This window comes from Plectropomus leopardus, chromosome 7 (assembly GCF_008729295.1).
Source record: "Plectropomus leopardus isolate mb chromosome 7, YSFRI_Pleo_2.0, whole genome shotgun sequence".
Classification (NCBI taxonomy): domain Eukaryota; kingdom Metazoa; phylum Chordata; class Actinopteri; order Perciformes; family Serranidae; genus Plectropomus; species Plectropomus leopardus.
The window spans coordinates 3,004,243-3,028,939 of NC_056469.1; the positions used below are offsets into that span (position 1 = coordinate 3,004,243).

The window sequence follows — 24,697 nt, forward strand, 5'->3', positions numbered from 1 at the left end:
TTTGTTAAAAAAGGTATGAAGTTGCACACGCATTTTTATAATTTGCACATGCATTTTGTGAAACAGGTGGACGATTTAGTAATTAGCATACACATTTTATTTCTATCTCGCAATCCTGTTTTATAGTTTGCAGGTGGGTTTTAGTAACTTGCACATGCATCTTTACATAAACAAAATGCGCATGCGAGTTACTCACGCACGCTTTCTAAAAAAAGACGCATGTCAAAGTTACTAAAACGGACGTGCAGTTTATAAAACGGGTGCAGGAAATAGAAAGCACACATGCATTTTTAAAAATAAGACCATATTAATGTCACCTCCCGTTCCCTGTAGAAAAGAGAGAGAAAGCTGTCAGGTAAATATGATGTAGTAAAAATTGCAGTACTTCTCTCTAAAAAATGTAATGGAGTAGACATAAAGCAAAGAAATGTAAATACTCAAGTACAGTATAGTACCAGTACCACTAAGTCAAGTCTTTCAATTCTCTCTGTTTTCCATTTATTTACAATAGAGCTGTTTGGTCCACCTCAATCGCACTGAGCTGAAAACATTTGTTTGTATTGACTTTTGCAGCAGGTGACAGATATATTGGCAGATATTACTGTAGCTTACTGCTAATAAATTGGTTTTTGTGTACATACTGTCCTATAATTAATAAGACATTTCAATACCAAAAATGGCAAAGTAGGACTGAGGTCATTTACAGACCCACTAACAAGTTTTTATGCCTCCACGCTGGCGATAGATGAGGTGGGTTGTACAGCCATAACTTGGCACAAACGTCCATTTGGACTCATCGATGAACCAAGAAGATTTTGCTTGTCATTGGTCTAAGGTCAAGGTGTATGTGACCTCATGTGTGTCAGTCTTGTTAATGTGGTATCCCAAGAACACCCTTAAAGGATTTTTTTGTCCACTTGGACTCAAGAATGAAATGGATTTTGGGCCATAACTCAAGAATCTATAAGCTAATTGCAGCACAATTTCACACAAATGTCTAATAGCATAAAATCATGATGTGATGACATTTCATATCGAAAAGGTCAAAAAGTCAACTTCGCTGTGACATCATAATATTCTGCATAAACACTTTTCTAACTATTATTTGAAGACATAACTCAAGAACAGAAGGGAAGAACGGATACTGAATTGGAGACACAGATCTTGGCTGTCCATCTTAAAAATCACTATAGAAACACAAAATGTTAATAAAAGTGATATTCTCATAGCCATTGTCTGTATTAAACAGAGAAAGACAACTGTAAACCTTTTGAATTTAACTTTCCATCAGTCACAGAAGTCTGATGAGGCTTAATTTGCCCGTTAACACATCATAAAACACACTTCTTTCAGACTTAGACAAATAAAAGTCACCCAAATCATCTTGGTATGCTAGTAATCTAGTTGGTAAGTCCACTGCTCTAACAATCACCAGCTCCAGTTAGGTCGAAATAAATCCTTTATGAACAAAGTTAGTTGTAAAAAAACATGCTGTTGTCCCCTACGGTCTCTCTCTGTCTGCTGGCCACTGGCTGTTTACAGTCCTGTTACTTCTCCCTCCACCACAACGTGTCGCTCTCAGCTCAGCTGCCTGTTCCACCAGCAGAGACCAGAGACTGAGCTCTGGTGGTGCGCGCTGTGCACTATATACAATGAGTTATATAGAAAGAGGAGTGCCTGTATTTATGACGGTGTTGAAACCGCCCAAACCTAGTGTGACGCATGCATGTTTTCACAGACATTGAGGTTAACAGTAAGTGCAACTTGACTTATTTGGGGAGGCGTACAACCGCAATGCAGTAATTTTTGTTTTTTTCCTAAATAAGCCATAAATTGTTGAACTAAACAAGCACATACATCTAGTATGCTCTCCATAGAATGATGGAGGGGGCATCTTTTCTACAGTGAAAGAAACCTGAGCTTTTACTAAAATCTAATACTAACATAAGCAAAAGGATACTTTGTCTAAAAACACCAACTCTAGCTTTCAGTCAGCTTAAAACAGCGGCTCACCACCACAACATGGCTCAGCTGTTCTGGAGCTGCACGGAGACATCAAAACCCTATGTAGACCGGAGAACAAAAGCATCTAATCCTCCCTCACTCCGCTCATTCACTCCTCCAGACTGTAAGAAAGGAACCAGCGTATTAGTTCTGACCACATTTCCCCCTCAGTAAGAACGCACACAAAAACCCCACAGCACAGAGCAGATCATATCACAGGCTGGCGGAAGGACACTGTTTAACCAGCGGCTCCGGTCTTTCATTAATAAAAGGGTCTCTTATATAAAAGTCTCTGTTTGTCATCTTCTATTACACATATGTAACAAAATAAATCTGAGGAATCTTTTACAAAGACAAATCAAGAATGTGGATCAGATCAGAACATATAATGCTTTGGCAAGTTCATCACAATGAATGCATCAGATATAAACAGTGGGTTGTTGTTAACATTAGAGCCCAGACATTTAGAATAGGCTCATCCAGGCAGTTTGACTGCACAGTAAATAGGAAGGTTCCATTGTTCTACTGCATTTCTGTGGGTGTTGATAGAGGAAATAAAGAAAAATCAGCACTAATGAATGCCTTCATATAAACAGCGGTTTCAATAACTATATAAAATAAAAGGAGATGTTCCTGCTGATTAAGTCAGAGCATTATGCATCATTCATGTAACAGCTGAGTTACTGTAATTACCACTTTCTGCCTTGTAAAATCGTGTCAGCATAAATAACCAGGAAACTCAGCTGTTTGTGAAAACTCAGATATACCCGACTTGTAACCCTTTAAATCCTGGAGCCACATCACTTTAACAGTATTTTGACCTGTGAGCACTGAGCAAATTGGTATTTCTTTCAAAAACATAGGGGAAAGGCAATGAGCAACTTGGTAAGAAATGTTCTACAAATTGCTAGAAATTAGTAGATATAGATTTTTTTTTTTTTTTAAAGCTAGGGTACCAAGCTGAGGACTGGATTGATGTTATTCATGATATTCATGTGATATTTATGACTTGCATTTATTGTAAGACCTGAACAGGATAAGTTTTAAAGCTGGTCATTTATCCACATTTGGACTTCACCTAATCTATGAAGATATTATTATAACTTCACCTCCCTGAAGTTTACGGTGAACTACTCAAGTGTTGACTGTTCATAGTTTATTTGTGATTCTGCTGTTTCGTTTCTTTAGAAGTACATGTATCAGCCACACCTGCAGTCAAATTATTTTTGTTTTTTGTTTACTTGTTTGTTGGTTTTTTGTTTAATTAGTTTAGTTTTAGTTTTAGTTTTGTTTGATTGTTTCATTTTTTAAAAAAAAACATTATTAGTGTCACTGTTGCCCATATTAATAATTTTACAACATATACTTCTGCCTCTGTTTTTTTAAATATCTTTCCCATTTTAATGTTAAAAACAGAAAATTAAATTGTGTTTTGCTGTATAAGGTACACCAAGTAAGTAAATTTTAAAAAGCAAAGGAAAATTGTATAGGGAAAAAAAAAATCTAGAGGAACAGTATGTTTAAAATTATCATAATTCAATTTTTAAAGTTATGCTACAAAAATATATTGCGATTTTAAGCACATTTTAGGCAATGTTTCATTTTGTTTATTAATGCTTATTGGTTGTTTGTTTTTTGTTTCTTGGGGTTTTTTTTTCTTGTTTTTGTTGTTTTTCTTCTACTTATTACTTATTTCTTGTACATTTTTGGATCATTTCCTTTTTTGCTACTTATTGCCTTCTTCCAATGATTTGAAAGAAATCAATTTGCTCAGGTTTCAAAGGGTTAATACCAAGTGACAACCTCTCAACCTTCAGGGTTGAAAACTGGAGCCAAAGCTAAAATGCCAAAAAGTGCAGTTCTTTGAACAGCCACTCAGGCCAATAGGTGATGTCAATGGCCATGTCCATAATTTAATGCAGTCTATATTGAAAACAACAGTGCATGAAAACCAAACAAACGTACAAACGTGCAAACGTCATCTTGGCTGTCATTAAATATGAAAGACACATTTAATGCCTGGTAGAACACTTTTAATACAGTGTTTTTAGCCTTCACAGGAACAGCTCTGCAGCCATGCAGCTGTTGTCTGATGTTGTCCAATGACTTCTTGCATACCATTTACAAGAAAATCATCTCTACCATCCATCTCATTAGACATGAGTGCAGTATTATCACCCAACCCTGACTTTTAGCTCAGCAGGAAGCTGTTTTCAGTGAGACTCTGATAAATCCACTGCCTCTGCAAGTTAGACACCAGCTGGTGAACATAGTGGAGCATTTAGCAACGAAAGATGCAGATGTTCTTTCTGAGGAGTTAGAGAACGCAAAAGGACTCACATTAATCAAGTGAAGAGAAATATGACTCCATGAATGCCAGTGCTGCTCTGTGTTTTACTAGTTTTCACTTTGATAAAAAAAAGTTCTCCGTATTGAAGTTCAGGGAGCTGAAGGAGGTTCAAGAATTTTCTTCTAAAGCTTCTTTTCTTTGTTACATAAGCACTGGTTGACACCTGAACAAATGTGTGCCATTATCATGTCTTTATATTCAGCATCACACTTTAATTGCATGAAAGTGATAAATGAGTAATCATGCAACATTTTCTCAGACACTAATTAGTTTAATTTCAGCTGCTATGCTGTAGTCAGTGTATTTCCTGGACGTTGTTCAACACATTTTCTCAGTAGTTGTTTATACACTCATCTTTGTCATTTATGGTATGTTGTGGTGGTTAGTGCTTTAAGGAGCTCTGTGACATGTATCTATGACTGAATCTGATTCATGTTGTCTACACAGTCAGTGGGTTTTCATTAGAGATTTGTGCAAAACTTAAGCAATATTTTCTAAATGTTGATGAAACAATTGCGAGATGACTGCATTTCCACTGATTGATATGATGCGACTTTCCCTGCGATGTTACGCGACTTTTCTCTTGCAGTAACATTCCATCAAGCATGACGATGGATGTCCAAAACATTAGCAGGTTTATTTCTATTACAGCCACTCGATAAAGCCAATCTAATATCGCCATAATTTCTTTGTCTCGTATAAGAGTTAAGAAGATCTCAGTACCTTCCTCCATCCACACATACTGCATCATGTTTTGTAGAATGTCATGCGACTTTGTTGTACTTCTTCTTCTTCCTCTTCTTTGGGTTTAACGGCGATTGGCACTGATAAAGTGGTATTGCCACTACCTGGTGTTGCACATTATATGACCTATAAAAGCCAAAAAAGAGTTTCCATTGCAGTTTTGCCAAATATGGCTTTTTCGAATCACCTGTAATACCCCCTCATGCAAGCTTAAAAAAAATGTTTTTTGTTTTTTTCAAAACTGACATGTTTCCATTAGGCCTATTTTGCATTTGCTGTTTCAATTTGCGCATTTTGAGGGTTAATGGAAACCCGCCTAGTTATAACATGGAGGTAGCTGAGCAGGCGGCTAGCAGATAATGGTGCTATCAGAGCGAATAGTGCTTACAGTGCTAATAGCGCTAACACCATCCTGATATCAATGGTAACAAGCCAAGCCCCCAGGAACCAGGGCTTAGATTGGGCCCAAAAAATCAGGCCAGAACCTGTATGAGCCTGCACCTTTTCTGTCCAAGCCCAACCAGAGCCCGACACAGTAGCAGTTTTGGGCTCGAGTCTGATTAAAAACATGAATTTGTACTGAATTTGTGCTGACATTTTCTATATTATAAAAAACTTTTTTTTTTTAATTTTAAAACATGTATTACAAGGTAAGGGCTGGAGTGTTTCCACGCACCACTTCTCCTTCTTCTCTTAGTCTGTCATCCCCTGCATGACAGGTTCGGCAAAGTAGAAAACGTCCCTCGGTACATGTAGTACACACAGCAACGGCGATGCAGCGTGTAGATAATAATCACCACTCTCTGCTGCATGTCATTTACATCACTAACACTGCTGAGGAGAGAGAAGCACAAACTGCCTTGCAGCCCTCCTTCCTTTCTCTCTGGTTTTCTGTTTCTCTCTTGCCTGCGCTCTCTCTCCCCCATCTCCATTTTCCATCACTTTTGCTCTCCCTTCACCCTCTTTCTCTCTTTTTCCCTCAAACTGCCACATACACTTGAGACTGTTCACATCAGCTTCATAAAAAATTTTTTTAAAAAATATGTTGATTTGGCAAGAGCCTGAAACGATTCATGTCCCAGGGAACAGTGAGAAATTACAGCCTGGCCGAGACCCAAATCTGGCGAACCTGGGTAGGCCCATTCAGGTTCAGGCAGAGAATATTATTTTTGTAATCATAAATATCAAATATTAATTATTTTTCAGGATTTTAACCCTTTAAATGTCAGCCACTATGTTTTAGATGAAAACATACACACACACAAAATTATTTAATATACAAAGTGATGCAAAGTACATCTTTTTTTTAATGATGACAGCCTGGGATATGTTAAGTAGCGACATGGTTTGTGACAGTGCAAATAGTGGAAATAGCATGTATTTTCTCCATATGCCAAATATGGTAAAAAAATTTAAAAAAAAAACATCACATACAAAATGGTAAAAATGACAAATTCCAAGGAAAAGCCCAGAATGACACCCAGGAATAATACAATTCATGTTTTTATGTTTTGATGGCTGTTGGATCAAAAATGTTAATTTGAATGGGTTTCAGTGGAGCATTTTTTGCACTTCACACTCTCACTTTAACAATTTTGTGCCCATAGTGTATTTTAGACTTATTGTAGGAGCTGAGCTGGAAATTCACAGATTAAACAAAAGAACACAATCTTGCTAAAAATTATGCCAAATGCATGAACACAGCCAAAATTACCAAAAACTTAAGATGAAAAACACATTAAAATGCTCCAAACAGTCCCTAAAGGTTAATAAATGTTTGGGATGACCATTATTTAAACTTTTTTTAAACATTTACTTACTGTATGTTACTGTATTTATACATTTACGATGTGCCCTACACCTTGCTGCCAGAATAAGAAGAAAAGAATCCAGTTTAATCTTGTCCCATTACTTTTGTCCTCTCAGAGTTGCTGGACCTGCAGCCGTTGCCGGTGACAGCTCTGGGGAACCGGGAGTTTGAGAGCCTCTACAAGTTCACTCACTTCAACCCCATCCAGACTCAGATCTTCCACACTCTGTATCACACCGACACTAATGTCCTGCTGGGGGCGCCAACGGGCTCTGGAAAAACCATCGCAGCAGAGATGGCGATGTTCAGGGTCTTCAGCAAGTACCCGTCCTCTAAGGTTTGAACCGTTGGCTCTGTCTGTGTCACTGCTGAATTCGTTTTTGCACAGGAAAGTATTGACTTGCTGCTGTCTTTTCTATTGGTCAAGATAAGTACCAAGTTTTATTTACATAAGAAACCACAGCAGAGGAGACTGTCTGTGAGTCTGTTCAAAACTTAAAAAGACTAAAAAGAGCATCATCAGGACACTGCAACTGTAGAAAGAACTCCAAAGCAAACACAGACTGCGTCCTCATAGGGTTCCACAGGTTGTTTCCATGGGAGCACTGCTGATGATCTCTTGTATATTGTTAGTAACTTATGTTGCAAAGGTTGTTGTCAGCTGATTATTCTTTTTCTAATTGGCATCTCATCCATTTACACTGAAGTTTCTGATGGAGTTTCACAAAGTCATTTAAAGTCTGTTGTTTAACTGCTGTTTGGAAACACTAATAATTTGTGTCATACAGCTAAATTAGCAGTGTTTTGCCACAAAAAGGAAAATCAAACACTGCTGTGGGAAAAGTCTAAACATGTATCAGTCGGGAAAGAAACGGAAAAACAAAGCAAACCAATATGTTATGGTGAGGCTCTGCTAGGGCCGTGTGATATGGCTTTAAAATAATATTGTGATATTTTAAGGCTATATCGTGATACACAATATATATTTTGATATTTTTATATGTCCTCTAAACCTTTGAACCCTGAGTAGTGATGTTTTTTAAAAACATGGAAAAACAGGCAATGAGCAACTTAGTAAGAAATGTTTCACAAATTGCATTAATAAGTGGATTTGAAACATTATTTTTAAAAAGCTAAAGAAGCTCTAGAAAAACTATATTTTTGATTATCATCACATATTTAAAATTATTGTACAGAATTATTATCATTTTAAGTGCTTTTTTAATTTTTACTTTATTTTTTATTTTTATTTAAAAAAATGTTATTGTCTCATACATTTTGCATTTTATTGTGGAATTGGCCTTGTGCACACAGTTTAGGATAAATCAACACATTTTATGATTTTTGGAATATATTTGAACATTTTTTTAACCTCATGATAGCAATATACTTTGTTGTCTGTGTTATCTAGAAAATTAAAAAAAAAACACAAGTTAGATTAAGGCAGCCTCTGCTCTATGTTTAGAACACAGTCAGTTATTTAACTCATTGTTGCCTGAGAGCAGCTGCCACCTGAAGAGATGCTCCAACATGAGAAGCACTGTTTCTTTTATTTGTGAGTGACTGTGCGTTTGCGTCTGTGTGTTCAGGTGGTGTATATCGCCCCCCTGAAAGCTCTGGTCAGAGAGAGGATTGAGGACTGGAAGATCAGGATAGAGGAAAAACTGGGGAAGAAGTAAGTGGAAGCAGATACATTACCATCAGCACACAGAGGCTGATTGCTTTCTGGATGGGGTTTTCAGCTGGTAGCTGGCATATTTTATCCCTGCTGAATCTCAATAAAGAAAAATCTTGGGAAATGTTTTGTTTTCCAGGTCTTGCTGTGTATGGTAACCTGGCTAATGATATAATCAAATATTATTTTAATTTTTGATTTAACTAAATAAAAATAAACAAATAAATAAAACATTGTGTAAGTTGTAAATGTACTGGCTAAAGTATTTCCTTGTTCTTGTCTGTGTTTAGAGTGGTGGAACTGACAGGTGACGTGACTCCAGACATGAGAGCGATTGCACAGGCTGACCTCATCGTCACCACACCAGAGAAGTGGGACGGAGTGAGCAGGAGCTGGCAGAACAGAAGCTACGTTCAGAAAGTAGCCATTCTCATCATTGACGAGATCCATCTGCTGGGTAAGAGGCCACAACAAACCTCCAGGAGTCTGTATGAACTGGTTATATTTTCTAGGATATACGTCAGTCTTCTCTGAGGTTTAATATTCAGCATTGTCCATTGGGCTAAAGGCAGGGTTCACCCTGGACAGGTCGCCAATCAATCACAGGGCTGACACATCGGGACAGACAACTATTTAAGCTCACATCTACAGGCAGTTTACGCTCCAAGGGGGTTCTACCTGGTTCTACTCAGGAACATTTGTTTTTAAAGAAATTTGTTTTCGAAAGAACCCTCAGATTATCTCCATTTCTAAATTTTCCATGTTGGAAAACTCACACTAATGTGAAGGCACTAAGATGCAACTACTGTTTCTATCTTGTGTTTGGACTGTATCACTGCATCTTTTTTCAGGTGAGGACCGTGGTCCAGTGTTGGAGGTCATCGTGTCCAGGACCAACTTCATCTCATCTCACACCTCCAAAAGTGTCCGAGTGGTGGGTCTGTCCACAGCTCTGGCCAACGCTCGAGACCTCGCTGACTGGCTGGGAATCGGACAGGTCAGATACGCATCATGGCACCAAAACACGCAGCAGTATGAGTTTTCTGCCAGAAACATCAGAATATGGCTTAAGACTACTTTGTCAGTGTATTGTTGTTCCCCTCTGACTGCTTGTTCTCTGGTTAGATGGAGGGATCGTGTTCATAAGCCGCCTTGTTTGAGGAATAGCGAGATCAGCTTTGTGTACCAAGAACACGGCTGCAGTGAAGCCAGCCAGAAACCACAGTCTTTGTCTAACTCTGTATTTTTACGGTTCATTTGTTGCCTGCCTCTTCATATCTGATTGAATGTATATAATAATAGCAATTAAGCTAAACAGATACTTTTGGCCTGGAGTTAATGTTGTAGTTTATCTCAATAATCGTCTGCAGTCAGCGTCTGGATGCCATGCTTTGGTTGTAATCATGAGGAATGACTGCAGAGAGGCGGATGGATGAGCCGTCCTGTCAACCCGAAGCAGAGAGGACTTATTGAAATGATTTGACTGATGTGTTTTTATACTGAAGGCCAGCACTGATAGTTTACACACCTCCATGGAGGCTCATGTAGCAGCAGTCTGTTTGCCAAAGTGAAAATATGCATCAAACCAGATTATCGTTACATTCTTTTCCATTGTTCATTCTTAGTAGCATATGATAGTAGTTGCTCTCTGATTCCAAAAGCACTCTTTATTTATGCTCTGAACAGTATCTTGGAACTAACAGTCTTTCATTATTCAGCATTTAATGTCTGACCATTTCAAACACATCCAAATAGATTATCAAAATCGGTTAAAGATGCATTATTTTCATCACAATTATTAATTTAAACATTTTTTTCCCATTTTGTCAGCACTGTTAGGGAGTAGCCTCCCATAGAAAAGCCCAGGAAAGTGATTGTCTGCTGCTCTTTTTCAGAGCTCCATTAACTGATAAGACTCCTCTGTTGTAAAACGGTAACAAACGGTTTGAAAACTTCAGACACAATTCAAATCAAGCATGAATCTTACCTTTTTTGTGGTTTGTCCAAGTAAGTTTGTGAGTGTGACATCTTCTTTGCCTCTCAATGGTATGACAAGTTGGAGTGAGTTTACTATTCTGTGTGACAGATGAGATGAGGTACGATAAAGCACAATACTTTGAGATATGACAATAAGGTATGATATGATACAGTATATGATATGATGCGATGATACCATAAGATTCAGTATGATACAATAAGATAAGGTAAAATACAATACGATAAGGTACTGTGTGTGTGACACCAAACTACAATAAGATTTGATACAATAACATATCAAATTAATCTAAAATAAATAGTTATCTGGGGAAAACACAGTTTCATTATCTTGCAATCTTGAGAAAATTATCCCTTTATCTTGGGAAAACAGGAAGAAATGTATGAATGTGTGGCCACTTAGGGCTTCGGTACTTTTAAAATCCAATTTATTCACCCTAATTAATTGTTGAAAACATGTAAAAAGACTAATTTCTACATATTACTGAATTTTACAGTTAGACCGCTAAACTTTTTCCATACTTTTAACTATTTGAAGTTGTTTTTGGGCATGCATAAATGGGAGGCTCCATGAGGCACAAGAGCCCCACTTACATAACTCCTCCCCCTCACACTGTAGCATTATAAAAACTACCAGCATCGCTAGCATCATTGGTTCTGGAGTCGGTACGCCGTCACTGTCATCATCTTTTCGCTAGCTAGCTATGCCTTCAACTTGCAAGCGTATCTTTCCCTATTGCTTGAATTTGCAGACCAGCTCGGTCGCCTTATACAAGTTAATCTGTAGTCTCTGCTATCTGAAGAATATCATGAAAAAAGATAGGAATAAATATCAATCGAGCCAAAACTGAGAACATGCTTTATCTTTAAGCACACTCACGCTAGCATCCTGAGAAACATATCACCCTTAACCAGAGCTGAGCCTCAGAGGTCTGTTTGTGCTCAGATGACATTTGACACATTTAGATGAGGTAGAGTGAACAAAAAGCATTTTATATTTTACTGTCCTTATCATGATTTTTGAAGAATCATGCTGCACATCCCAGTCTTGGATTCATTTAGATTACAGTACGTTTACACAACCAGATGTCAGTTTTTGTGAAATGCTCACCATCAACTTGCAGTGTGGGAGCATTGTATATTTAATTTGTAAAGTTTATATCTGATACAGTATCAAGTGTTTGAAATCTTCCCAAAAGGCTGCTATCATTCTAATCTTTATTTGTTCCTCTTTTTAGCCATTGATTTTGATCATTATATCATGAAATTCTAGGAATGTCTGGAGGGATTCATCATCACAGATACATTTGATAAAACTGGAGCTCGACTTTTGCTCTGCTGCCAGAGCTGTACACAGACAGTTTTAGTGAGCGGATTGGCTGCCTGCCATCCATATATCTGACAGACTGGCTGCTGTTTGGTCTGAAGTGCTGCCCACTCCATTAACCCTCCAGGCCCACTTTAATATTACACACACTGGTATCGCACTGTGCACAAAATGTGCTTTTCAAAATCAAGCTTAAAGAATATGATATAGTAATATTATTTTCTAGTTTCAAATAGTTAATTTTTTAAATAACATCAGTCCTAATCATAAATGTATAATCATCGATTCATTCAGAGTTTAAACCCTTAATATACTAGGTTTTTGTCATGATGCCATATTTTTTTAGATGATGGAAACAACAATTATTTTCAATATACCATATGTTAAGTAGTTTATTGTTCTTTTAGATTGTCACAGCCTTGAATATGTAAATTATTAGCAGCAACATTGATTTTTTTTTTTTTGTGCCGTGTGAAATACTCACACTCATACCCTTCTGCACACAAAGTGCACTTTTCAAAATCAGGTTATAAAAGTAGTATACATTAATATGATTTACTACTTTAATTGAGTTCATTCATTCATGCATTCATTTATTTTCTATTGCTTATCTGGGGTCGGGTTGCGGGGGCAGCAGCTTAAGCAGGGAAGCCCAGACTTCCCTCTCCCCAGCCACTTCGTCCAGCTCTTACCGGGTGATCCTGAGGCGTTCCTCGGCCAGTTGAGAGACATAGTCTCTCCAGCATGTCCTGGGTCTTCCCAGGGGTCTCCTACCGGTGGGACGTGCCCTGAACACCTCACCAGGGAGGCGTCTGGGAGGCATTCTAATTAGATGCCCGAGCCACCTCATCTGGCTCTTCTCAACGCAGAGGAGCAGTGGCTCTACTCCGAGCTCCTTTCAGATGACCAAGCTTCTTACCCTATCTCTAAGGGAGAGCCCAGCCACCCTACAGAGGAAGCTCATTTTGGCCTCTGTTCTTGTTCTTTCGGTCACTACCCAAAGCTCATGACCATAGGTGTGGGTAGGAACGAAGCTCGACCGGTATATCGAGAGCTTTGCCTTTCGGCTCAGCTCCCTCTTCACCATGAAAGATCGGTGCAGAGTCCAAGACCCCAAGGTACTTAAACTCCTCCATTTGGGGCAGGATCTCTTCCCCGATCTGGAGAGGGCACTCCACCCTTGTCCGGCCGAGAACCATGGCCTTGGATTTGGAGGTGCTGATTCTCATCCCGTCTGCTTCACACTTGGCTGTGAACTGATTTAGTGAGAGCTGAAGGTCATCGCCTGATGAAGCCAGCAGGACCACATCATCTGCAAAAAGCAGCAACCCAATCGTGAGGTCACCAAACCGGACCCCTTCAACACCCTGGCTGTGCCTAGAAATTCTGTCCGTAAAAGTTATGAACAAAATTGGTGAAAAGGGGCAGCCCTGGCAAAGTCCAACCCTCACTGGAAATATGTCCGACTTACTCTCGGGAATGCGGACCAAGCTCTGGCACCAGTGTACAGGGAACGGACGACCCATGTCAGGGGGTCCGATACCCCATACTCCCGGAGAACCCCCCACAGCACTCCATGAGGGACACGGTCGAATGCCTTCTCCAAGTCCACAAAGCACATGTGGACTGGTTGGGCAAACTCCCATGCACCCTCAAGGATCCTGCCAAGGGTCGAGAGCTGGTCCACAGTTCCACGACCAGGACGAAAACCGCATTGCTCCTCCTGAATCCGAGGTTCGACTATTCGGCGGACCCTCCTCTCCAGTACCCCTGAATAGACCTTACCAGGGAGGCTGAGGAGTGTGATCCCCCTATAGTTGGAACACATCCTCCAGTCCCCCTTCTTAAAAAGAGGGACCACCACTCTGGTCTGCCAGTCCAGAGGCACTGTCCCTGATGTCCACGCAATGTTTCAGAGTCTTGTCAACCACGACAGCCCCACAACATCCAGGGCCTTAAGGAACTCTGGGCAGATCTCATCCACCCCCGGGGCCCTGCCACTGAGGAGCTTTTTGACCACCTCAGTAACCTCAGCCCCAGAGATGGGAGAGCCCGCTCCCGAGGCCTGCTTCCTCACCGGAGGGCGTGTTGGTGGGATTGAGGAGGTCTTCGAAGTATTCCTTCCACCGATCCACAATGTCCCAAGTCGAGGTCAGCAGCGCACCATCCCCACCATACACAGTGTTGACAGAGCACTGCTTACCCCTCCTGAGATGCCGGATGGTGGTACAGAACCTCTTCAAAGCCGTCTTGAAGTCTCCATGGTCTCACCGAACTCCTCCCACCGACTGCCGTAGCTGCACTCCACTTAGCCTGTCAGTACCTGTCTGCTGCCTCCGGAGTCCCACAGGCCAAGAAGGCCTGATAGGATAGGATACGGCATCCCTCACCGCTGCTGTCCACCAACGGGTTCGGGTGTTACCGCCAACAGGCACCGACCACCTTACGGCCACAGCACCGATTGGTTGCCTCAACAACGGAGGCATTTAACATGGCTCATTTGGACTCAATGTCCCCCGCCTCCCCCAGGACATGGTCGAAGCTCCCCCTGAGGTGGAAGTTGAAGCTCCTTCTGACAGGAGACTCTGCCAGACGTTCCAAGCAGACCCCCACAATGCATTTGGGTCTGCCAGGTCTGACCGGCGTCCTCCCTCACCATTGGCGCCAACTCACCACCAGGTGATGATCGGTTGACAGCTACGCCCCTCTCTTCACCCAAGTGACCAAGACATGTGGCTACAAGTCCAACAACATGACTACAAAGTCGATCATCGAACTGTGGCCTAGGGTGTCCTGATGCCAAGAGCACATATGGACACCCTTAAGCCTGAATATGGTGTTCGTTATTGACAATCATGCAAGCACAGAAGTGGGTGGTGAGCCCACGGGAAGGAGGTCCCACGTTACCTCTTCGGGCTGTGCCCGGCCGGGCACCATGGATAAAGGCCCGGCCACCGGACGCTCGCCATCGAGCCCCACCCCAGGCCTGGCTCCGGGGGAGGGGCCCAGTGACCCGCGTCCAGCGAGGGAACTATATTTTTAGATAAAGAAAAAAAAATGAATTATTTCAATAAACTACATGCAAAGTAGATAGATTTTTTTTATTCTCACAGCCTGGGTTATATCAATGGTTTGCAGCAACATTGACTGTGACTGTGCAACTACTGGAAGTAGCATGTATTTTATCCATATGCCAAATGTGATAAAATTATGTCATCAGGTAGAAAATAGTAAAAATGACAAATTCCAAGGCAAAAGCCCCGAGTGACACCCAGAAATTGATGGCTGTGGGATCAAAAACTGCATTCAAATGGGTTTCAATGGCGCATTTTTTTGCAAAATTACCAAAAAATGAAGAATGAAAAGTGGCTAAAATGCACCAAACAGTCCCTAAAGGTAAACAAGGATTTTAAGATGTCTGGAGACTCGCAGCAGCCCTCAGCACAATACACGCCAAACACTGCAGCATACAACATCCTGTAACAGGCTCCGAGTCGACTTGTGTTCACACTCTGCAGCGTATCACCTCATCACACAAATCATCATCGCCGCAGACACATCAAAGGTTAAAGAGCGCAGCAGCAGAGTCCAGCAGCGGCCTGAGGCTCGGGGCCTCAGTGACAGTGACAGACAGTTTACATTACTGCCAGATGGAGCTTCATGTTGCCAGCTGCTCACATTAAATCTCCTCTCTTTTTCTCCTCTCCCCTCCCCCTCCCCTCTGCTCTGTGTAACAGGTGGGTTTGTTTAACTTCCGTCCGTCTGTTCGCCCCGTCCCACTGGAAGTTCACATCCATGGTTTCCCCGGACAACACTACTGCCCCCGCATGGCCAGCATGAACAAGCCTACCTTCCAAGGTACAGCTGCCCATCTAAACATGATTTACACATGCTTTATACACATTTATACACATTTATACACATGTACTATTTGATTTGTTGGTGGCTTTTCATGCAGTGGGTTGTAGATAAAGTTACCAGTGCAACATTACAATGCTATGCAGAAAAAAATGAACTTTCTGAGAGCTACTTAAGATTTTGTTTTTATTTTTTCAATGTAATAATAACACAGACAGTAATTCCACATGTATTTCAGATAAATTAAGGGAAGCAAGACCTGGAATCCAAATGTATCCAGTGTTGAACTTAAAAGTTCTGTTTTTCTGAATTTGAGTCCATTCTACATTATAATCTATTTTAAGCTTTCATTGACAATGGAAAAACAAGAAACTAATGAGGGTTTGTGGCTGAGAACCACAATCTGGGAAATTTCAGAGACGTTTTTGGTTTAAGTCATTTTGCAGGATTTATTGACAGACAGAAAAATATATGATATACAGATACAGCACCAACCTCGTCCTATAAAGAAAAGGCCCTTTGAAACACTTGCACAGGGATGACAACAATTAACCGACGGTTATGCATGTCAGACTATAGATTTATTTTGCTGCTTTTATTTTAGTGTGCTACACACCTCCTGGTTCTTGCGGGGGACATGCTGACTTTACATGCTCCTCAGAAATATCCTTTTTACCATATGGCAGAAAGCATGGCAACAGTGTCAACAATTGATGGTAACCAGTTATATATTTCGTTATCTTGTTCCTAGTTGCTATCATTTACTTTTAGGAGATGCACATTTTAATGTATGCATCTATTAGCTGTAGCAAGCAAGCAAACTTAAAGCATGCCAGGCAAGTATACTAACATTGATAACAACATTATTTTATAACCCAAGATCACATGTAAAGTGTAATATGGTATTAATGTAAACTGCTTTCCGTGTAGAGTGACCTAGATTAAATCTAAAAATATATAAGAATATATAGATTAGCATTAAAATGCAACCCATCACCTCAAAGCTCATGAATACAACAAAGTTGGGAGAATGACTTCCCAATTCAGAAACACTGACCTTCTGACGTCACATGGATGCAGCTATAACTAGTAGTGCTGCTCTTGCACCATTAGCAGTGTCAGCATGGCCTGTAGTGTTAATATTGTTAACACTGTGGCTCAAAATGAAGCCACTTACTCATTATGGCAACCTGTGAGGAGACCACAAGGTTGATACCATGTTTCCATAGCAACGCCATCTTGGTGGTGGGATGGCGTTACCAGCTGTAAGGTAATGTTAACTCCCGCCGGTCACAGGTGGTCACAGTGCAGCGCGGTCAGGGTTCCCATGGTCATGAAAAACCTGAAATAGTCAATAATTGTAGAAATTTTACAATCACATTTTCCAGGCCTGGAAAAGTCATGAAGTTACTAAAATCATTGAAAGTTTTGAAAAACACTTGTATTTTGTGTGTGTGTGTGTGTGTGTATGTGTGTGTGATTATTGTTTTTCATGTAAAAATGAGCATTTTAGAGCAAAGTAAGCATGTCACACATTGCAAGTGGTCAATAATTTTGTTTTTGGGTCCTTGATAAGTCATGGAAAAGTTTTGAAATTTTGTCCGTGAAAATGTGTGTGAACCCTGATCAGTGGAGACCGGAGAATGGGAAGTTCAGATCATGTTTCCACATAAATATGTTTACATGTCTATGAACAAAGCCAGCAGAATATGAAACTTGTTGATAATTTGAAATGATCTCCACAGCGATACGCAGCCACTCTCCAGCCAAGCCGGTGCTGATTTTTGTCTCGTCCCGACGGCAAACCCGGCTGACCGCCCTGGACCTCATTGCCTACCTGGCCACAGAGGACAACCCCAAACAGTGGCTGCACCAGGATGAGAGAGAGGTACGACCACACTGTGTGCACACAGGAGGCAGAGAGCAAGCAGCATGGTAGCAGAGCGGCACATTCAGTCTGTCTGCCTCTGCACGCTGCGTTCAGGCACAGCGTGGACAGCAGGTCACCCAGAACACAACACGCACTCAGTGTAGTTACTCAAGTAAAGCAGAAGACATTAGAGTTGAAAGGTGATGAATCAGAAGTATCCAGAGGGTCAGCAGTGAGCGCTCGACATTCCACATTTAGCTCATGTAGGCGGGTATTAACTCTTTGAAACCCAGGTCGACATCAGTTTTATTGTGCTGCGTTCAGACACCTTTTATAATGCAGTTTGACTTCTTTCAAAAACATGGTAGAAAAAAGGCAATGAGCAACTTGGCATTAAATGTCCCACATATTGCACAATATTAGCAGATTAAGACAAATATATAAACATCAGAGGAAAAAGTCTATAAAACGATATTTGTAATAAACATAACGTAAAACTTTAAATAAAACACTAGTCCCAATTAAACAGCCAGTCCTTTTTACTGGCCAGGTATGGTGACACATTTTGACAAATAAAGTTCTGACTCAATTAGAGGCTCGGCCTGGTTGCCATGCAGTTCATTTTTATAGAAGTTCTTTAGATGTATAAAACCGTGTTGCCAGCTACCTGCTGGAGAAAACCTTAGTTTGATGCTTGTATATGTATATATACTGTATGTATATATGTTTAAACTTATGTCAATATAGAAATGCTACACAAAAGGTCTTAAAATGTTTCCTAAGTAGTTAGACTGTTTATCATCTTTGCTGAGCAAGCTTTGCATCAAAGGAATTAAAGTGCGTCCCATATAGACGCCTGTCCCAAGTATAAGCCAGGTGAGTTTGGTGATTTAAGCAAATAATAGCCCATAATTACATCTAAGTATTATGTTATATTTGTATTATATTTTCAGAATTATTTTAATTTTTCAGGTCACTTCTTTTTGTTTTTTGTTTTTACTTTCCCTTTTGTTTGTGTGTTTGTCGCCCCCCTATGCTTTTGAAGGAAATCAAGCGATTTTGCCTCAGTTTCAAAGGGTTAAGCTCTGCTGTAAACAACATCAGACTTGGGGGCTTTGCTGTAGCCAGAGAACTGACAAACTGGGTGCAAATATTAGCAGATGAGTCTGTTATTGTTCTGCATTTCCTTCACTTGTAATATGTATTTCCATGGATGCCCTTTTCTTTTGCTCTCCCTCCTCCTCCTGCTGAATTGTGCTGATGCTCCATTTTTCTGTGTAAGTGCTGGTTTAAGTGTAATTACAGATGGAATTCAACCCTAGTTGTGCCGGAAAAGCCTGTGTCATCCTCCATTATATTGTCTGTGCATACCTTAGGATCAGTTCAAGATGGGAGCAAATGACTCCTCTGGGTTCACATTTGAAAAGTATGCTAATATTATTACAACACTCGGATATCCAGGCCTGTAATTACCTCGACGTGCATGTGGAACAGTGCTACATAGAGAGGGAGAGCGAGAGAGAGAACTTTCAAATGGTTTTACAATCACTTGGTTTTGCAAAGTTGTTTATTTATCAAAAACTCAAGCAGGATTTATAGCCTCATCTCTGTCAGACACACAGTCATTAGTGATGAAGCACCATTTCAAACAGCTACTTCTTCACTGTATAGTAAAGTCTACATAAATGTTTATTTATGCGCCATGTTGTTGTATTTGCTCAGTTAGCAGCAGCACCTAAACTCCCTGTTCACACATACACAATCTTAGACTGGCGGAGTGACAGGGTGCCAGTTATTGTAAACGAGTACACGTACTGGCAGCAGCTGGCAACACTCAGGCCACGTTTAGACAAGAACAGTCTTACCAAAACAATCTTTAAAAACAGTAGTCCGCCATTGTTGTTATTGTTGTCCTTGTGTTATATGAGTGATAATGGAAAGGCGAGCCCCTTATACATGAGAGCAACATTTGAAGAGTTTGGTGATGCAATAACAGCTCTTGTAGCTTCTGCTGCATCATGAGGGAGCCAGTTCCTACTGACAAGCACATAGTCATAGCATCATGTGACCTAGGAAAGCCAAAAAAGTGTTTCCATCACTGTTTTGCGTAATATGTTTTTTTTTTAATCGCCTTAAATACCACCTCATGCGAGCACAAAAATGTTAATGATAAATTGGAGTTTTTTTCTCAATTTAGATTCCGTTTAGTTTCCAGTAGACGTATTTTATATTTGCAGTTTCAGTTTGAGCAGTTTGGGGGTTAATGGAAAGCTGCCTACTGATTTTTATCGTGTGCCATGTGGTTGTAAATCTGGTGTTTTGCTGTGTGGCACAAAGATCCATTGTTTGATAGCTCCATACAGGTAGTGGGAGTGATCTTCTGGAGGAAATGATGCCTAATCTTTGCTATAATTTGGCAGAAATAGCAAAAAGTTTGTGGAAAAATCCCTTCCTGACAATCATTTCAATCATCACCTTCTCTGTTTACACTAAGTATAAATGGAGGAGTATTCTTCATTCAGCTGTGGTATGTTCAGGTTTTAAAATGATACATATGGAGCCGTTACAGCCTCCTGAATTTGCTTTCCCGCACCCTGCAGATAAACCGTCTCAGTGCAAATATGTGCCGTCTTGTAACATCGGCCCAGGTTCTCTGTGTGTGTGTGTGTGTGTGTGTGTGTGTGTGTGTGTGTGCGCGCGCGTCCCCAGCCTCTGTGTGTGTTCCGCTGACATATGCTGCCGCCTGCTGCTTCTCTGCGCTGGCCCGTGTAGCAGCTCAGCTCCCTGCTGTTTGACTGACAGGCCTCTGGCGATAACTGCTTAACTCTCACCGGGGGTCACCCACTGCCCCAAATCCCCCTCTCCGACCTGACAGCTCTTTCTTCCTCTGCTGCCGCCACAAACCCCCGGCTCTCCTCTCTCAGGGCTGCGTTCTCACTCTCTCCTGTCACTTTCCAACTTATCACCTCATACTGTAATACTGTTTTCTTTTGATCAGCTGGAATGTTTGACAGATGCATCGTAGTCCAGTTGAATAGTTGGTTCCAATGAGAATCTTTTTTGTCACCCCTCTGAAACCTGGGTTGACATCAGTTTTTTTGTGTTGCAGTCCTATATCATATCTTATATTCATTAGGAAAAAACATGTCTTTTACAAGCTATTTGACCCTTTGAAAACTGAGGAAATTGGTTTGATTTCTTTTGAAAACATGGCTTAAAAAAAAGGCAATGACCAACTTGGCAAGCAATGTCCCACAAATAGCAACAAAATGTACCTAAAAGTTTGTTTTAATAAAGATGGGAGAATTATTGGGTGAAAAAATTAAAAAGGGAAAAATTATTTATTTTTAGCAAGTTTCTAGGTCATTTTCTTGTTTGTTTTTTGTTTGTTTGTTTTCCTCCTTATTTTTATATAATTTCTTTGTGACTTTTAACTGATTTTTTGCCCAATGTTTGGACCATGTCTTGTTAAGTAGCTTGTTTCCTTCCTCCCTTATTTTTGAAAGAAATCAAAACAGTTTAAGTTTCAAAGGGTTAACATGGATGCTCTTTTTGAGATACGCTAAGCTGAATGACCATATATTTTTTAAATAAAATAAAACTGAATTAGATTTAATACATGTTATTGATCATTTTAGTGTCTGTGGTACAGTCTGATAATAATTGATATTATCAGATGCATTTTTATTTTTTGTTTGACTTGTCCAAAGGGTATTTTTTACAGAAAATGTCCTTTAATTAATTGTTTGTTTTTTCAGTCTTTATTTTCATTTTTTTTGTTTTTCAAACTACAAAGAACACAAATATGAGGACAGAAGCCAACTGTTGTGTCCGTCTCTGTTTACTCGTGCCGCTCTGCTCCTCTGGCTCTGGCTTTGTTTACTCTGGCAAAGCACAGGTCACACTTTTTTCCCTTCAAGCCACAAACTGTTTGTGTTGGCTGGAAGACATTAGATCTGTACAATACAGGACAGGATGCCCCAATCCTACTGGAACCAGATGAGAGACATGCACATGAGCCACATGTCTGAATAACTGTGACTGTGGAGGCGTCCCTGATTCTTTATATTCTACATCTACAGTCTGTCTAAAGGTGTCAGATCACAACATGAAATATATAGATAACTTTGTTGTCTCCAGTTTTAAAGCCTTGAGTTTGGCATTTTGAGCCAAAAGTGAACATAATTCAATTGGTTGAGCTAAAGCTAGCTTCTAGCTCAGTTAGCATTGTGCATTTACAGCTATGGTTAACTGTGATGATGCCACTGCTAATTTCTGATAGCAATAAAACGACGGGCCTAAACCTTTCAAACACAATGTCCTTATCCGAAAAACTGAACATCCGACTCCTTAGAAGGTATTTTTGGACAATCAAACGCTGAACAAGACTTTTTTTAGTTGACCAAAATGTTACAGATAACTTTCATGAACTGCCTTACCAATGTTGTTGACTTGGCAGCAACTTTTGAATGGACAGTGCCCACCTGTCACTTTTAGCGCTCACACTCATAATTATTTTCTAAGCCTTATAACATTTAAATGTGTTATATGAAACTTATATGAAAAATCACCCCCATGAATTGGGAAATTAGCTATAGAAACAAAAACCTTTTTTTTTTTTGTACCAGGCTGTGAACATGTTTATTTCTGTTGTTAAATTAAGCATTTTAACATAGAGGTCTATAGGGGTCTGACTCACTTTTGGAGCTAGCCTTAAGTGGACAATAGAGGAACTGCAGCTTTTGGCTCTTTTGCATTGGCTTCATTGCCTCTTGAGTCATTGGGTCATTGTATATGATACTTCTCCATCAGTTTGTAACTGGATTCGCATGGATGTTTCTGATCTACCTTTGTCTGTGCTGTGGTTTGTCTGCAGATAGAGGATATCATCGCCACAGTAAGGGATTCCAACCTGAAGCTGACGCTGGCCTTTGGGATCGGCATGCATCACGCAGGCCTGCATGAGAGAGACAGAAAGACTGTGGAAGAGCTGTTCGTTAACTGCAAGATCCAGGTACGACCTCACGCTGTCCACTGCATGCTCAACTGACTGCTGGACTTATCTCGAACAACACCAGTCACCATTGTCACAAGTTTTGTGCAATTTGATTAATGGCAGTTAATAGCAGAAATGATCAGTGCTGTATTTATTGTCCTTTTAATCATCCTGTCCTTGTTTTAAAAAGAAAACCACAAAACACGTGACTTCTGTCATATCTGCTTAAAATATTTGCACTTCCTTTAAGAGGGGGATGATAAGGCCTTTTTGAGATCGTAACATACACACTATGCTTCATGATGATGTGTTATTCAATGATAATTGAACTGTTATGGATGCGATGGATTCATTGCATGTGCATTCCCATTTTACCCATATTACCTATGTTTTCCTCAACTCTTTTACTTTTCCTACTATTTTTTTTACTTGTTTCTTTCTGTGTAAATTTCACGTGTTCTTTTTTTTGTTTCCATCTGTGTCTTATATTCCAATAAGTTCTCGTGTCGGTCCTCAGGTTCTGATCGCCACCAGTACTCTGGCATGGGGGGTTAACTTCCCCGCTCACCTGGTGGTTGTTAAGGGAACTGAATACTACGATGGCAAATCCAGGCGCTACGTTGACTATCCCATTACAGGTACATACTCCACATTACAGCATACTCACGGGACAAAGTGGGCTGTGTATATATGTATATATATATATGTGTGTGTGTTCACTGTAGCTCTTAAACTCAGCCTCTTAAAGAAGGGAATGTCGGCAGGCGATTAACATGATTAAAAAACATGACATCATAATTACGGATTTTAATGGCATCCTGATTAACGTGTTAATGTGTGACTGTGTTAACATTGATAGCCTTAATATCTCTATCTTGCTACGGATGGCAAGACAGACAGACAGACAGATGGATGGATGGGTGGATGGATTGTTATGATAGATTTGTATGAATTTGCACTCCTCCCGCTACTGCACAGCAGATTGTCTTGGGATGAATAAAGTTTTATCTCATTTCATCTGAGTCAATGAGGTATTTTCTCATTTGCACATACAGTACAGTTTGTTTGAATGTACTAAAACAGAATATATGTTTACATTGTAATTGTGTTGTATAAGTAATGTCATGAATTATCCCTCAAAGTGGAAATAAACACAGGTTTTGCTTTGCCTTGAATCATTATCAAGTAAATGTTGATAGCACACTATAATGGCGATAGAATAATGACACTATCTGCATTAAGATTGGTTCCCTATAGAGAGGAGAAGTCGCTCCCCTTCCTGTGTCCCCATTATAATGCCTTGATAGTGCTGTATAATTATAGTTATAAGCACTCATGGTTGTCTATGCTTTATAAAGATAATCATAACTCATTATGATGCCAATACCAATATGCACACATTGGCATCATAATGAGGTATGATTATTTGTATAAAGCATTATAAATAACTATGAGTGCTTATAACTATGATTATACAGCACTATAGAGGCATTATAATGTATGTTCATAATATGTTATGAATTATAGACATGGGCTTCATAGAAAGTGTTACCGAAAGAGGGAGGACTTTAAAAGTTGTCCTTTTTTTGCTAAAATAAATCTTCAAGGAACAATCCCTATTATTGCCATCATAACAATTGTGTGTCACATGGATATTACATTGACATGACTTCATATCATGTTAACAGTCACGTTTATTTAAACTTTGATGATTGCAATAAAGTTTTGGAGACTTCCATCTTAAGTCCAGGAATAAACAGCAAAGTGACAACAAAGAATCACTTTTCATTGCAGCTTAATTTGAGGACAGTGAAACGTGGTGGAAACATTGTTTTGTAATGTGTGTGCTGTGTGTGTGCAGATGTTCTGCAGATGATGGGGCGAGCAGGAAGGCCTCAGTTTGATGACCAGGGCAAAGCGGTGATCCTGGTCCACGACATCAAGAAGGATTTCTACAAGAAGTTCCTCTATGAGCCTTTCCCTGTTGAGTCCAGGTAACACTCACATGGCTGCTGGCCTGGTTATGAACGTTTCTCCCATCAATTGTTTTTTGCAAAACCCAAAGTTA

At 40.0% G+C, this 24,697-nt stretch overlaps 1 protein-coding gene across 1 annotated transcript in view; it reads left to right on the forward strand.

Annotated features, from left to right (window-relative positions):
- ascc3 (activating signal cointegrator 1 complex subunit 3) overlaps nucleotides 1–24,697 on the forward strand; it is a 202,737-nt gene that overhangs the window by 151,957 nt on the left and 26,083 nt on the right. Inside the window, 9 exon segments of the mRNA XM_042490728.1 lie at nucleotides 7,025–7,245; nucleotides 8,498–8,583; nucleotides 8,874–9,040; nucleotides 9,435–9,580; nucleotides 15,643–15,763; nucleotides 17,509–17,651; nucleotides 22,510–22,647; nucleotides 23,147–23,267; nucleotides 24,491–24,623. Of these exon segments, the coding sequence (XP_042346662.1) occupies nucleotides 7,025–7,245; nucleotides 8,498–8,583; nucleotides 8,874–9,040; nucleotides 9,435–9,580; nucleotides 15,643–15,763; nucleotides 17,509–17,651; nucleotides 22,510–22,647; nucleotides 23,147–23,267; nucleotides 24,491–24,623 (1,276 nt within the window).